Below are 14,869 nucleotides of genomic sequence, written 5' to 3'. Positions count from 1 at the left end.
CACAAGTACCCTATAAAGAGCTGAGATCAGACCTCTAGTCCCCCTACCCGTATCTGAAATCTTCTCCACCTGTGTCAATTCCCATTGTATCATGCCTTTCCATTTCCTTGCCCTCACCACCCCTTTCAATTGCAAGTACAAAAGACAGAGTTGACCCACCCTTTCCAATCCCGCCTCAAACCAAACCTGGAATTGAGACAGCAGTGGTGCCCATAGTTGGCTCCCCTTCAAGGGAAATCCCCTTCATTCTCGGTTGCTGTATCCATATGTCCCGCAATACCCCCAAGATACCATGGTCCGTTTCAGGGTTTTATTCTGTGGGACCTATAACCACTTGTCTATCGTAACCAGCTTCTTCCGATAATTTTCTATGAAAACCCAATGCTTTTGCGGATCCATCCTTTGATGAGGGAATAGAGCTCATAACTGCACCACCTTATAGTACATCCCCATCTCCAAAACTGCCCAGGGTTTGTAGATGTGAGAGGAGTTTGTTCACATACATCCGCAGTTTAAACTCTCTCCCACCAACCCACAAGCCCTCCCCCCTAAGGAGAAACCCTGATCCGCCACACAAGGGGTTCCGTCGTGAGGGGGAATAACATAGGGGACATGGGACAACCCTGTCTCGTCCCTCTTTCCGTAAGTCGAGTTGCTTCGAAAACTTTCCATTAGCTGCTAATCTCGTAGTAGGGGCGATGTATATAGTTCTTATCCCCCTTAGGATTTTGCCCCCAAATCCAAACCTCTCCAAGACTGCGGACATAAACTCCCACCACACCCTTTCAAAAGCCTTCTCTGAGTCTAATGAGAGGAGCACTGGGTCCCCCCTTTCCTCTTGCAATGGTTCAATGTCTTACGCAACGTTTCAGCCCCCTGTCTTCCTGGGAAGAACCCCACTTGGTCTGGATGAACCTGTTGCTGCAGCACCTTTTCGAACCTATGCAATTTCCCTGGTGAATATCTTAGCATCCATGTGGAGCAGCGATATTGACCTGTATGATGTGGATTTTCAGGGTCCTTATCCACCTTTGGATTACTGCGATTAGGGCTTGGCCGCTTCCTGTTTCAGAAATTTAGCTAAATACCTTTTCCAGAAAAGGGAGAATAAGAGTGAGGACCTCCTATGAAATCCAACAGAGAAACCGTCACCTCCAGGCACCTTCACAGCTGGTATTTTTGATATGATCCTCTGAATTTCTTCGAATGTGAAAAAGCCGTCCAAATCGCTGACACATGGTGGGTTCAACCTCGGGAGAGGGATGTATTCCAAATATTGCACAATATGTTCCCTATCTGACCTCCTGTCCTTTCCATACAGCTCCTCATAAAATGCTGCGAATCCCTGAAAAATCTCCTCTGGCTCGAAACTCGAACTCCTTCCCGGCGTCGCCAGCTCCATATTCTCGTATATTTGCCGTGCAGAGGGGAAAAGAAAGGGTATCCGCCTGGCCCCGAATGCTTCCCTCTCCATACATCCCACACACCTTGCAACTCAAGCAGCCCTCCCAATGTGTCCTGTTGCAGATTTGTCATCCGGGAGCCAATCCCCGCCCCCCGTATACCTATACCCTTCCTATCCATCTCCGGACCATCCCACATGTTAAGGTCGCCCATAATCAGGTCCAAGGCCTCTGCACAGAAGGTTGCCTGCCCATGTTTGGGACAATAAATCATCGTCACCATCATACCTACTGCTCTATATCCCCTCGGGCCACAAGAATCCTGCCTTCCTTAGCCCTCACCACTTGATGGTTCGTCAGCCTCTACCTAACCTCTTGTGGAACAGGATACCCACACCTCCTCTTTTCATTTTCCCTGAAGTGCAGAAAGAGGGCCCTATCAGCGCACCTGGGATGTGCCTCTCCTCCCCCTCTAAGAACCTTGTCTCCTGCAATTCCATGATATCTAAGCCTAGCCTCCTGAATTCCCGGCCTTCCAGAGAACATTTAGATGGAGAATTCAGGCCCTTCACGTTCAGGATGACCATCCTGATCTGATTTCCACCATTCCCTCTTTTCCTTTCTACACCCGGCATTGTGGGTATACTGTAAACCTGCTGACTTTAGTCCTTACACCGCCCCACACTGCTAGCCTCCTGTCCCCAACCTTTCTTCCCGCCTGCAGGCCAAGACGCCCATCTACGCAATAGGCCACTACACTCCCCATTCCCCCACCCCAGTAACCCCCTCAATTGTGTGTTTGAGCCCCTCCCCTCACAACTTCCTCTAAACATTAATAAACAGTTTCGAACATCTGGTACCCCGGCCGGTAAGCCATACCTGTGTGAATGTCATTTCACCGGAGAGGGAGTTCCCAGCCTTCTGAATTTCCTCCCTCCCGGAACTCTTTTCCGAGGTGGTAACAACTTAGATAAGTCTACCTTCTTCTTCCCCTCTCCGGAAGGTTCTCTACGTCGTGGGCTTCCTCTGTAAGGTGTTGTAGAGCCAGTGTGACTTTGGTGCCTGTCGTAATCCTGTAGTCGACCCCTTGAACTTCAAAGATCATGACAAATGGATATGCCCGTCGGTATAGGATGCCCTTCGCATTTAACCAGGTTGTGAGTGAGCGACAATCTCAGCGGCGTGCGAGCAAAATGTTTGACAAGTCTTGGTAAATGCCAATCCGCTCCTTCTCGTATTGAAGCTCCAGTTTGTGTCTCACCCTCCCCAGCACTGCCTTCTTCTCTGTTTAATAATGAAAGCACACCACCTCCAATATAGGGCCATTACCTCTTCCTACTCCCCCCTGTGCACTCTCTCCAGTGTGACCTTGTTGCCCGTCTCAGCATGGAATAGAATGTTCACTATCTCTTTAATCTTGTTTTCTACATTGCCAGCTGTTTCTTTACGATGTTCCTTAAGGCCGAGAACTCTCAAATTACTATTTTCTAAATCGTCCAGTTTCAGTCACACTTCTTCCTCGCTATTCTCCAAGTCCAATAGCCGTGCATCATACCGCATTTCGAGCAGGTTTTCACTGATATGATTATTCTCCATGCCTTCCATTCTGTTCTCTAGTGAGTCGTCTGGTCCTTCAGATCTGATAGAGAGGACTGTATGTCACCTTGCAGGGCTTTTATTTCCTGGAGAATCCCCTTTCTATTGTCTTTGGTCATAATCGCAGAGGTCCTGTTCTTTGCGTCCTATATCTTTGCCAAATCCCCCTCTTCACCACCAAGCGTCAATCCCCTGCAGTATTGCTGTAGAGCCTGTACTCCTCTGAGGCCTCTTTCCTCCAGATCACATCCGTGGGTGCTCTCAACACACTGCAAAAATGCACTCAACCTGAGGCACATGAACGACAGTCACGTCCAAAGATGCCTTCCAACACTTCAGCTCGGAACCCCTAGGCTGGACTCCTCCTGTCAACACTGGGTTTCCCACCCTTGTGCCTTCCACAAGACTTGCCCTCCTCTGGGCCCTTCTCCTGCTACAGCCCCCTTGCAAGGGCCTCTCAATGCTCCTCCTCTACCGTGACCTGTATGTAGGGTCTTCACAGGGTAAGGCTATGTCCAGGAAGTATCCGTTAAGGAGGACCCAGCCAGGCAGCAAGACTGAATGTCCTGTCTGACCCTCAATGCCAGGGTTGGAGGGCCTGAGGCGTCAGAGCCTCTCTGGAGGAGCTCTTCCCTGCAACCCAGCTGATGCGCTGTCTCGTTCTCTGCTGTGCCTGTGCCTGAGATGCGTCCATCGCTGTTCTGCCATTCTCCCCGTCCAACGGCCTCTTCAGTGCTTTTTGGACCGTCGCTGAAGCAAGGGACTGCCGGCAGAGGGGCAGCGCTTCTGCACCCTGCTCCAGTCTGCTGCAAACATCTGGATCACGACCACGATAAAGCCGACCTGATCCACGCAGAACCGTTCACCTCTAAATCTGGACCATTAATAGGCCTATCCTTCATGTGCTCCTGCAGCTCTCCGTAGCTGCACCTTTTCAGCCCTTGCTCCTGTTCTTTCGTTCTTCTGTGTTCCGCCATACCAGTTCCTGTGGTACCCTTTAGCTTAATGATGATCTTGAGTGAGGGGTCAGTAACGCTCTAAATTAAGTTCATGTGGGGGTGGGAGGAAGCCGGAGCTCAGCTGCAAGCAACCATCTTCACCCGTACCTCATATCGCTCTCCCCAATATTATTTTTTTTGGTGTATTTTTATTTATATTTATTTTTGACTTGATATAAAATATACATATTTTCTTTTGGCTGTTGTTAAATGCCCCTTTGCCTTTCAATAAAAATAATGCTAATATAATATGGATAATATTACTCTAACAGTAATTCCAAGTCTTTTGCATAGCTTATTCATGTCATCTTGTGCGATGATTCTGATACTGTTTTCTCTTTTCACAGACCAAGTGACCATCTTCCAACCTACTACCCACTACATCATTGTGCAGGTGAAAGGGCAGGGCCTCCAGCTGCAGATCCAGCTTGTACCCATCATGCAGCTCTACATCTTACTTTCACCAAACCACAGGGGGCAGATGTGTGGTAAGCAGCATTCCTCACACCATGCAGAGGAACCGCATTGTAGTTTACAAATGAAAGCCTAACCTTCCTCTGCCATTGTCACCTAGGCCTCTGTGGAAACTTCAACAGCGATGATACGGATGACTTCATGCCTCCCGGTGGAGTGAGAGAGGGAGATGAATTTGCCTATATTAACTCCTGGAAGAGTCAAGTCTCCTGCCCTGATGCTGAAAAAGATTTTGTGGACCCATGCGTCTCCAACGCTCCCGCTGGTATGCTGGTTCCTCAGTATGGAACACATGTTTTTTCCAATCTTTTGTTATATTGAGCAACAAACAAAAATCGTAGGAATTCACAGGCCATGAGAGATGGCTCAACACACTATCAATATAGCAGTCACTAATGAATCAACAAGAGATTTTCAGGGCCTACTTGTTTGTCTTATAGAAAGATTTGCTGTAACCACCACATCTCATTACATGTGTGTTAACAAACTTTCACTCTCTTTGCCTCTCCTTTCCCCTCTGAACCATACAATCTTTTCCCCTATTCCCAAGAATATTTTCTTGAACTCTTTCAATTTGGCAAGCTTCAGCCTAGACCACAACCTCCCTTTTCCTTAAGGCTCACGTAGATTTCTGCCATGGAACTATCCAGAAGGCAATGCTTTTCAGGGCCTTCTTGACGTCTTGAGTTCTACTGAAAGCATCAGTTCCTTCCTGGTATTGCTCATGGACGATATACGATGGATATCTGGTGGTGTGTTGAGGTAGAGCCATACTGTGTTTTATGATGGCTTTCACGTGGCTAATCATTGGTTCATTTTCAGCCTGCTGCAACAGCATGTGTTTGTTGTCCTGATGTGGTTGTCCTCATTCTCTCTGAAGAATTTAAATCAACCTTTCTTATCCTTTTCTTTACAATATCACGCCCATGGGAGCTCTCAGAACTCTTCACTCGCCCCTCTTTCACTACAACCAGTTTGTCTCGAATGGTGCTGCCAGATTATCTCACGAGGGAAACCGTGTCTCAGTACTGGCCTTTAAATTCTCCATCTTTTGCAACTTGCTAATTGTGTTGGGTCACTAGGCAGAGCTCGGAATGGGCCAGAAGACGACAGAGTGGGGCTTTGGCAAAACATGCCTTTCCGGAGCAGCGCTCCTCAAACCATGTTTTGTGGCCCTTGCCGCAGACTCAGGAGCTTGCCCACAACACCCATGCTTTAACATGCAGGCTTCGAAGACTCTGCAGAACTTTTAGTCTTATGTAAGCATTCTCCTCATGAAGGGTCTGAAGTGGAGTTAAAACGCACACAATCCATGTTTCAACAAACAGACGCTTTCTTTTCATTTCAAATTCTTTATTTGTTTTAGTTGTAGATCACAACTTTTCAAATATATTATAAGTAGGTTAAAACATAATTAGATAATAACATGGACAAAAGTAAAAGTAGGTACGACATTAGAGATAAAAAGCATATGGCATATAGCATAGGAGACAAGGTGCATATTTCTTGAATGGTTATTTTCATGCAATTATATTTTCTTCGTTTTCCAGTGCATTGGTTTAAGAGAAGTGGTCATCATTTCCTATATTTCTTTGTCTTTATAGGAGACAGGGTCTTAGGTGTCTGCTTATGGAGTTCATGACATTTCTATGAGGCGGTGATAATGGACTAACTGCGTTCGACCAACCAGAATACACCCTTTTTATTGTACACATGGAATATTATTATCAAAAATAGTTCAGGAATCGTTATTGCACCATAACAAGCAGTACATCACATATTGTTGGACAAGAGTGGTCAGTGAATAAAAACCTTTAATGGAAAAGATGATCTAAATGCAGTGTGGTATAATATGGCAATACATTTGTCATAGTTGCGTATCAGCAACAGATTTATTCTCTGCATTTATAGCTCTAATTTTAATTTTAGCAGAAAATGAATTGTGGCTATGTTTAAGGAGATGTGTTCTGCATTGTATAATCATGATCCACATTTGGTGGGCTGATGATGCACGATAATTGCTGAAGAATTTATTGAAATATTCATTTCGTACCACGGATAAATTAGTGCACCATTAGATGTTCTAAAGTTTCTGGATGATGTCAGACAAAATCTACACATGGATTTAATAGCTTGGTCCTTAGAGCGAGCAGCTCCCAACGCTTTAGTTGGCCATAGGTTAAATCTCATTCTCATTAGATGAGTACGATCATTTTGACTTGGGAATTTCTTGAGATAAGCCAGAACTTGATTTAAAAAATTTTGGGATGAAGTTACTGAAATCAAGAATTTTGTATTCAGTGCATTTTTCCCCAGTGTTAATCCAATCTGAATACCAGAGTTTACGCTTTGCGCGATCAGGGTTGGTAATTAAAGTGTTTTCATTTATGTGTGCCTTTTCCGTGGATAGAATGCAACCTTCTTTCCAAGTATCTAATAATTTTCCAGTGCAGGTTTTCAATGATATGTGCTTAAGTCGGCAGTAAGGTCGCTTTAAATGTCATTTTCAACAGGCATTTTCTATAGAGCATTATTAATCCTAGTTCATGGCGAATTAGCAGAATAGGGAAGCTTTTTGGTAGAGAGAATATAGTCTTCCAAAACATTCCTTCAAGATTGTGCCTGTCTGGCTGGTTTTCAGAAGTTTCCATTGGGCACTGTATGTTACTGTTGGTATAACTTTTTGCTTGTAAACGGGACACCAGAGAATCATCCATATTTTGGGTGCCCTTGCTTTGCCTGTGAACGCAAAGATTCCATTGTATACTTCATCTCATTATTGACATTTTGCCCTATTTATATTCATGGATGATATCCAGTTTTTGCATTCCTATAGACCATGAAAATAAGGAGGTTTTATTTCCTCCTCTGTTGCGCTGCATTATCAAAATGTTAGATTGTTGATATTAATCATAAGTCTAGATACTTTCTGTAGACTCGGCATGGGCAACTGAATACAGAAACAGCCAAAGCCTTTCATACTTGTTGAATTTGTTCGGACTGGTATATATGTGCTGCCATGTAGAGACATTGTTTTACTTAGGGTGAGTAATGTGACCAATTCAAACTGCAGACCCCATCTTCCATTATTCTCTCAAAAGTTTTTTTTTACTGAATCTCAGTAAGACATGGTTCAAATTAAACATTCTGGACATACTTACGTTTCCATAATGCTCTTTGCTTTTATGCAAATCATCAGGATTGGGTTCTATGAACTGTATTGGTGACCTGGCCTGGGACCAGGCCCCTCGGCCCGCCCGCTCCTCCCCCGCAAGGATGAGAGGCTACCCCCAGAAAATGTTTCCCATTTCTAGCACTGGTTCTATGTGAATAAATGCTTGTAATTTCTTGAAGGTGGCAGGTCTGTTGGACATATTTTGAGCAACCTGGTTTTGACCTTTTTGTCTCTTATGGGTTTGCCCCTAATCCCTTGCTCCCTGCCCCATACAGCGCTACCCATATTTTGATAGATATATAAACAAATGTTTTTATTATAACGCCTGTTCATGCAGGGCTCCAGCCTCTAAGCACGGGACCAGTAATGAAACCTGTGCTGTTCGGAGACAAGCACGGTGCCCCTTAGCTATACTCTCAGTTTAGGTGTGCCATGCGTGTGCTTGTGTGCGTGAGGGTGGTTGGGCGACTCGATAAAACTGGGACGACCGCATCTACCATCTTCAAAATTAAAATGATGTCATCACTGTACACTGGTCATTGTAATTGAATAAAATTGACTGAAGTAAATCGAAGCTAAAATAGAATCCCTGAAGTGGATTAGCGTGTCCCGAAGACATGGAGACACCTGCCAAATCTAAACTCTAATCTATCGCTGCAAAATCCTTATCTATGCATATGACCTCAGCACTACACTCGCAATACAACTTTACCTACTAAATCCTATTCACTTCTCAAACGCTCTGTGCCTTGAAGTTATAGGCACGGGACAAAGTAAAAATGTCACACATGGAAGCAGTAATTTTTGGGAGCGAGGCTGAAGGCCGATTGTTTGCAAAACCTTGCCCGATGTGCTAATTGTTTGTGCTTAGGTTGCCAAATTACAGCCTGATTCATGGAATTATTTGCGTGAAAAACACAGATTTGCGCGCCTTTCTGCCCGAAAATCCCTGTTTGAAGTATGGGTATTTTCGAGCAGAAAGGCGTGCAAATCTGCATTTTTCACGCAAATAATTCCATAAATCAGGCTAATAGTGTCTTTGGGAGCGCCCCCTACACCCAGTCAGAGGCAAGATATGTGATTCTTCCCCCACAAGAGGAATTTTGCGAAATATGTAAGGAGAGGGCCTTACTGATGGAGGAGACATGCCCTTGGCTTCTCTATTCTCCATGCAGAATTTAGTAAATATATCGACCCAATATCACAGGAAGTTAATTGCTCGCTTCAGAGATCGGTCTGCATCCTACCGGTCACGACCAGTACACCATTGCTATCTTTCTGTGATCGATGAATTCAGTACCATTGACTGGATAATCGTGGCACCTGTTATTTAAAGTGGTTCCAAATGTCACAAATTGCAATGGCAACTACAAAATAAAATGGTTTATATATGTGTTCTTAGTTCATAATGCCTCATTGTGCCACCCCACAGGAGAATGCAGAAGGGATCGCTTCTCCCCACCTTATTAGTTTTGCATTGGCTCCTGAAGTCTAAGCAAATATCTGTAGGGCAATTTGCGTTTCCAAAAAATGGCATAACACTCCCAGGATGCATCAATCCTCTCACCTGGACTCACCCTTTACCGTTCCAGTCGTCCTTGTTGATTTGCAGCAAATAATGATTTGTAGAATCTTCTTACAGGAAAAAAAAACACTACTTGATGTTGACTTTGCCATCCTCTAGAGCTAAAAAGATGACAGCTGGTGCAACAAAATTCAAAATGCCATGCTCGTCAAATTGAAACCCTGCATACCAAAATCCTAGCACACCAAAGTGCACTTTCCAACCTCATTGACAACTGTAACAACACCACTAGGGTTGAAGCCTCTTCCACCCCCGCACCCATGTTCGATTTCAAAGACATGAGCGAACTTGAAGACACTGCCCTCCTTAACACTATTAAACCATCTAACTGCAAGGGCGACACATGCCCAGCACAGATTATTAAAGACTGTGCCTTCCCTCTGGTCCCCATCATCACAGCATTCATTAACTCGTCCTTCCGGGCTGGACACGTTCCAACTGGACTCAAAGGAGCCTGGGTCAGACCACTCCTAAAAAAACCTTCTCTTGACCCTTCAACCCCTGGAAATTACAGGCCCATTACCACGGTGCCCTTCCTGCTCAAAATTCTTGACAAAGCAGCCTACCTGCAAGTTCAAAAATGTATTGAAGACAATGAACTCCTAGGTCTTCGGCAGTCCAGCTTCCGGCCAAGACATGGCACGGAAACAGCTCTGGTCGACCGAAAAAATCAAATGGACGACCTCAGAGACGCGGGCACACCTGCACTGCTCCTGCTCCTCGACCTCTCCGCTGCTTTTGACTTGGTGGACCACAAGACCCTATGCCATCACCTCTCCACCGCAGCCAAATTCTCCCCGAGGGCTTGTGCCTGGACAACTTCCTTCCTGCAGGACAGAGTCATGAAGGTGTTCTCAGAATCCTCGTGCGCCAACCCCAGCCTCATCAAGTGCGGGGTTCCACAGGGATCGTGCATAGCTCCCACACTCTATAATCTATTCACTAGCCCACTATTAAAAATCCTTGACGCTCTGGGCATCTCATACACCAACTATGCAGATGACACCCAGGTGCTGATCCCCCTCTCTGGTGACTACACATCTGACCTTAAAACCCTCAATGCCATCTACTCCACAATCCAATCATGGATGGCCAAAAACTGGCTTTGCCTCAACAGCGAAAAAACAGAACTCCTGCTGATTGGGGCCCCCTCCACCTTTAGGAAACTAGATGAACATTACCAATCGTTCACAGTTGATAACATCCCTATCACTGTCTTCAAAGTCATCAAGACACTGGGTGTCTACATTGAACCTGACCTATCCATGAACAGACAGGTCAATGCAATTACATCCTCTGCAGCGTACCACTCTAAACTCCTCAATGCAGCTAAACCTTACCTCTCCCAACCAAATTGCCTCACCATAGCTAGGGCAATAATTGGGTCGAGGTTGGACTACTGCAATGCCCTCTTGGTAGGCACCTCACAAAAAAACTTGGCCAAACTGCAACTGGCCCAGGATAATGCCCTCAGGGCCGCAACTGGCATTTCAAGACGTGAACACATCTCTGAGGCCAGGAGGAAGGTCCACTGGCTCCCCGTCAAGGAGAGAATTACGTTCAAAACACTCGCCCTGGCGCACAAGTGCCTGCACGGTCGTGCCCCACCCTACCTATCTTAGAGAATCAGCTTGCACACTCCTACTAGGCCCACCAGGGCGGCCTACACCAACAGAATCCTTGTACCTTCCACCCGTAGGGTGAAAGCGGGCGGTACAAGCTTCCCCAACATGGCAGCCACGTTGTGGAACTCCCTTCCCCCATCCATCATGGGGATAGACTCCCATGCATACTTCAGGAAGGCCATCAAAACTAGACTCTTTGTCTAAACAACCTCTGCTATGCATACTGTAACATGTTTTTTTTACAATGTACTGTTTTCCTGCCTTTCCTGCCTAACTGTCATGAAATTGTCCCTTGTTAACCGTAACTAATTTCTATTTGCAAGTCTCTGCTGGGGCCGCATTCTTGTAACCCTGATTCAAGCCTCCCTAAGCTTTCTCATAGCGCCTCAATGCCTGAGGGCGACAGTGCGCTCTACAAATGCAAATACATAAATAAATGAAAAATAAAAAATAAATAAATAAAAGGGATAGGAGATGGGTGATTTTCTACCCGGGCCTCCATACTGCAGAATGCCCTTACATTCGAAGCACACATCTCAAACTTGATGGCATTCAGAAAAGCCATAACAACTCTAGTCAGGGGTGGACTGGGAACCAAAAATATGTTTCAAAATGCCCGCATTTTACATATTTGCAGCTAGACCAATCCTTTTCCTATGAGAAAATGTTGAAATAAAATAGGTTACCACACAAAAGAGGCCTAGGGTTCAGAAGCCTAATGGGAAATCTCCTGAGTCCCCTATAGGCATGCTGCCCCTGCTGTCCACTAGGGGGCATAAAGGCTGCAAAGGCAGGGGAGAAGATCATTCTGACTCCATGCCCATTCATTCTTTGGCCTTTCAACTGAGACGTCCACAGGAGTATGTATGTGGCAGTTTTGCAGGAAACCGTGTAACCAACCAGACAGTGGAACAGGGAGTATGGGACCGCGGTTGAAGGAGCACTAAGGACAGAAACCCATTGCACCTAGTATTTATTAACCCTATTACATAACAAAGCGTTCCGTGTACCAGCAATAAGCACAAATGTCAGCACCCCTGTCATGACATAAGGTAGCGTAAGATTTAATAACATCAGCATTAGTGTGACCTACACAATACATATTTCTCTAAAGTGGACAACCGGGTTCTCCTGTTCACCCCAGTGGAGTTTTAAAGAAAAACAAGATGCAGGAACGTTTTTGAAATTCTCTAAAACGGAACTTTATTTAAAATACCGAAAATGCCATGCCTCGAAATGAAAACGGATAAGCGTCCGCCGTTCGTTCATACAATCGAGGGGGAACAGAGGGTCCAGCTAATCCAGCGAAAGATCTGCGTTTGCACCAACGTGCCACTTCTGTGGACAGGCGCGGCTCTCCATCCACACACTGTAAGATTCAGTTACAGCTATGACAAATTCGGTCTAGCTGGTAATATACATGTTCGCACTGAACCCCAGACTTGCCTCATAGCCTCTTCCATTAGTTCACAGCGTCAGTCTAGCTAGGTACACATCAAGTCTCCTGCACTAGCACTCTGTCATGACCACCTACAGCACCCACCCACTTACCTGGCCTGGCCATGTTACTGACTCTAACCCAGCCCAATACGCCTTTCTGATGCACTGCTGATTGAAAAGTCGTCAGAGCAGTGTTGTCGGCGATGCTATTCTAATCACCTTTCGTTTCCTTTGCTCACAGAGTCATCTACGCTCTGTCCGAGACGCCCCTGTTAAAGATGTCCCAGCCACCCACTGCCCACGAAGGGTCCACCCCTAAATTCGCAGATTATTTGCCATCTGCAGTTTATTTTGGAGAACTAGTGCACAGTCTCGGACTGGCCAATAGGGCATAGGGCCAATAGGGCCTAGAGGACTAGCACCACAGGAAAGGTTGAGCAGAGAGATAGATGGCCCTTGGGCTTGCAGGTTGCATCTAATACATTTGATCCTTTGCACAACACATCACACAGGGTACAGACAGACTGGTGGCATACCATTTTCAGTTTTTGTGGATCTGGAACAGAACGTATGCAGGCAGCAGCTGAGCTCACCTCGTCGTCGCCGGAGCACGGAGGTTGGCATGGGCGAGCACAGTCAGGCCCATGCAGTTTGTTTGATGTCCGGGAGGTGCTCCCTCCCAAATGTGCAGGCACAAGTCACGGGCCGGCAGGGGCAGAGTCATGCAGCACACTGCGAAGAGCGAACATCCCGGGATGGCTGAGGCTGGCCTGGATGGATGATCATGATGTGTATTGGTTCCCATTGAATGTATGTATTGTTCCCCCAAGAAAAGAGGCCCTATGCCCGAGAGGCCTACCGAGGAAAGTCCTGGTGGGTCAGTCCAGGCCTCCTACTACTTGGTCAACCATTCAATTAGTGTGTTTTCAGTGTGACAATCAACTTCTGGGGGACCGGTGGTCTAGGGGTGAATATCGGTTTCTAAATCATTAGTAGTACATTAGTACATTAGTAGTACACCAGAAAGGATCCGAACAGATTGGAATAACAAGCAAATTATAGACCTCCTGGGTGGACTGCCATCTAAATGCGAGGACAAGGAATGACTGCTGTCTAAGTGCGAGGAATGGCGGCGGACCAGTCTCAGGAGAGATGCCCGTCCCACCACAATAGTTAGGAAGGGGGCCCAGATGGGAGGGTCTGGTACTCTGTGTGACTCATAATTGACCAAGCCGTCCATTGAAGCAGCAGTTGGGGGTGTTAGCGAGGGAGAGGGAAGGAGGTAGAGAAGACCAGGGTCTTAAGAAGCTTCAGGACCAAAAGAGGGTCTGGCTCAAGTCTGAGAAGGCAAGGGAGGCCATTCCAGAGGGAGGAACCTGCCAAAGAGAGAGATATACCCCCCACTCTCTGCTTGGAAAAACATCTGATCTGCAGAGAGTTGGAGGTAGAGGACCAAAGGGCTCTAGCAGGGAGTTATTTAGGGAGAGAGAGTTGGATGTAGCGGGGTCCCAGACCCTAGAAGGCCTTGTGGATGATGCAGAGGGTCTTGAATTTGATCCTTGCAGCAACTGGGAGCCAATGGAGAGATTTAAGGGCTAGAGAGATGTAATCCCTGGTTTTGAGGCCAAGGATACGTCTCGCAGTCCTATTCTGGATTAGTCGAAGTGGCGAACAGAGGCAAGAGGCAGATTGAGGAAGAGGCTATTGCAGTAGTCATGACTAGAGAGGACCAGAGCTCTGGAGATGTTGAGTTTCTGAGGGAAGGTAATGAAGGGGAGAATGCCTCTGAGGAGGTGAAGCTGAAAGTGGTCCTTCTTGGCAAGGTCTGTGATGTGTGAGATGAAGGAGAGAGAGGAGTCAAAGATGACACAGAGGTTTTTTGCCTCACAGGATGGTGAGGGGAGGGGACCCAAGGAGGGTGGCCAGAGAGTGGGAGGGACGCGGGGAGCAGGGGTTCCGATCTTACAGGCATTAAGACAGAGATCATTAGACGTGCACCATTCCTGAATAGCAGTTAGACAGTCAGGAATCAGAAAGGAGGAGGAGGAGGAGGAGGAGGAGGAGTGGAGCTTGAAGGAGAGCTAAGTGTCATCAGCATAAGATTGGAAATGAGGAGAGAAGGAGGAGATCAGGTGGGCCAAAGGGGCAAGGTAGATGTTGAAAAGCCACAGCGATAGGATCGAGCCCTGAGGAACGCCACTGTTAGAAAGTGAGATGGAGGCACAGTTGCATCTGGGAAGGTCGATTAGAAAGGAAGGTGGTCAACTAATCCAGGGCCAAGGGTGTCATGGAGCTGCTTTATGTGGGTAGCATGATTGACTGTGTCAAAGGCAGAGGACAAATCTAGGGGGATGAGAACAGAAGTAGATTTAGAGTCAATGTTTGCAAGCAGGTCCTCACAGGTGTTCAGGAGAGCAGTTTCCATGCCTCTAGATGCTCTGAAGCCAGACTGGTGGTCATGGAGACAGCCAACATATTCAGTGCGAAGGGTCAGTTGGGAGATGGCCAGGTTCTCTGAGAGTTTACCCAGGAATGGGGTAGTGGAAATAGGGCGGTAGTTAGCCGCGCAGGAG

At 46.5% G+C, this 14,869-nt stretch overlaps 1 protein-coding gene across 1 annotated transcript in view; it reads left to right on the top strand.

Annotated features, from left to right (window-relative positions):
* Positions 1-14,869, top strand: part of LOC138505080 (mucin-2-like) — a 233,241-nt gene that overhangs the window by 167,196 nt on the left and 51,176 nt on the right. The window contains exons 6-7 of the mRNA XM_069625398.1: positions 4,345-4,485; positions 4,572-4,736. Coding sequence (XP_069481499.1) covers positions 4,345-4,485; positions 4,572-4,736 — 306 coding nt within the window. The remainder of the gene's footprint in view (positions 1-4,344; positions 4,486-4,571; positions 4,737-14,869) is intronic.

This window comes from Ambystoma mexicanum, chromosome 11, assembly GCF_040938575.1.
Source record: "Ambystoma mexicanum isolate Mex_15411 chromosome 11, UKY_AmexF1_1, whole genome shotgun sequence".
In the NCBI taxonomy this organism is placed as follows: Eukaryota; Metazoa; Chordata; class Amphibia; order Caudata; family Ambystomatidae; genus Ambystoma; species Ambystoma mexicanum.
Note: the sequence above shows the minus strand (reverse complement) of the source record. Positions and strands in the feature narration are given on the sequence as shown.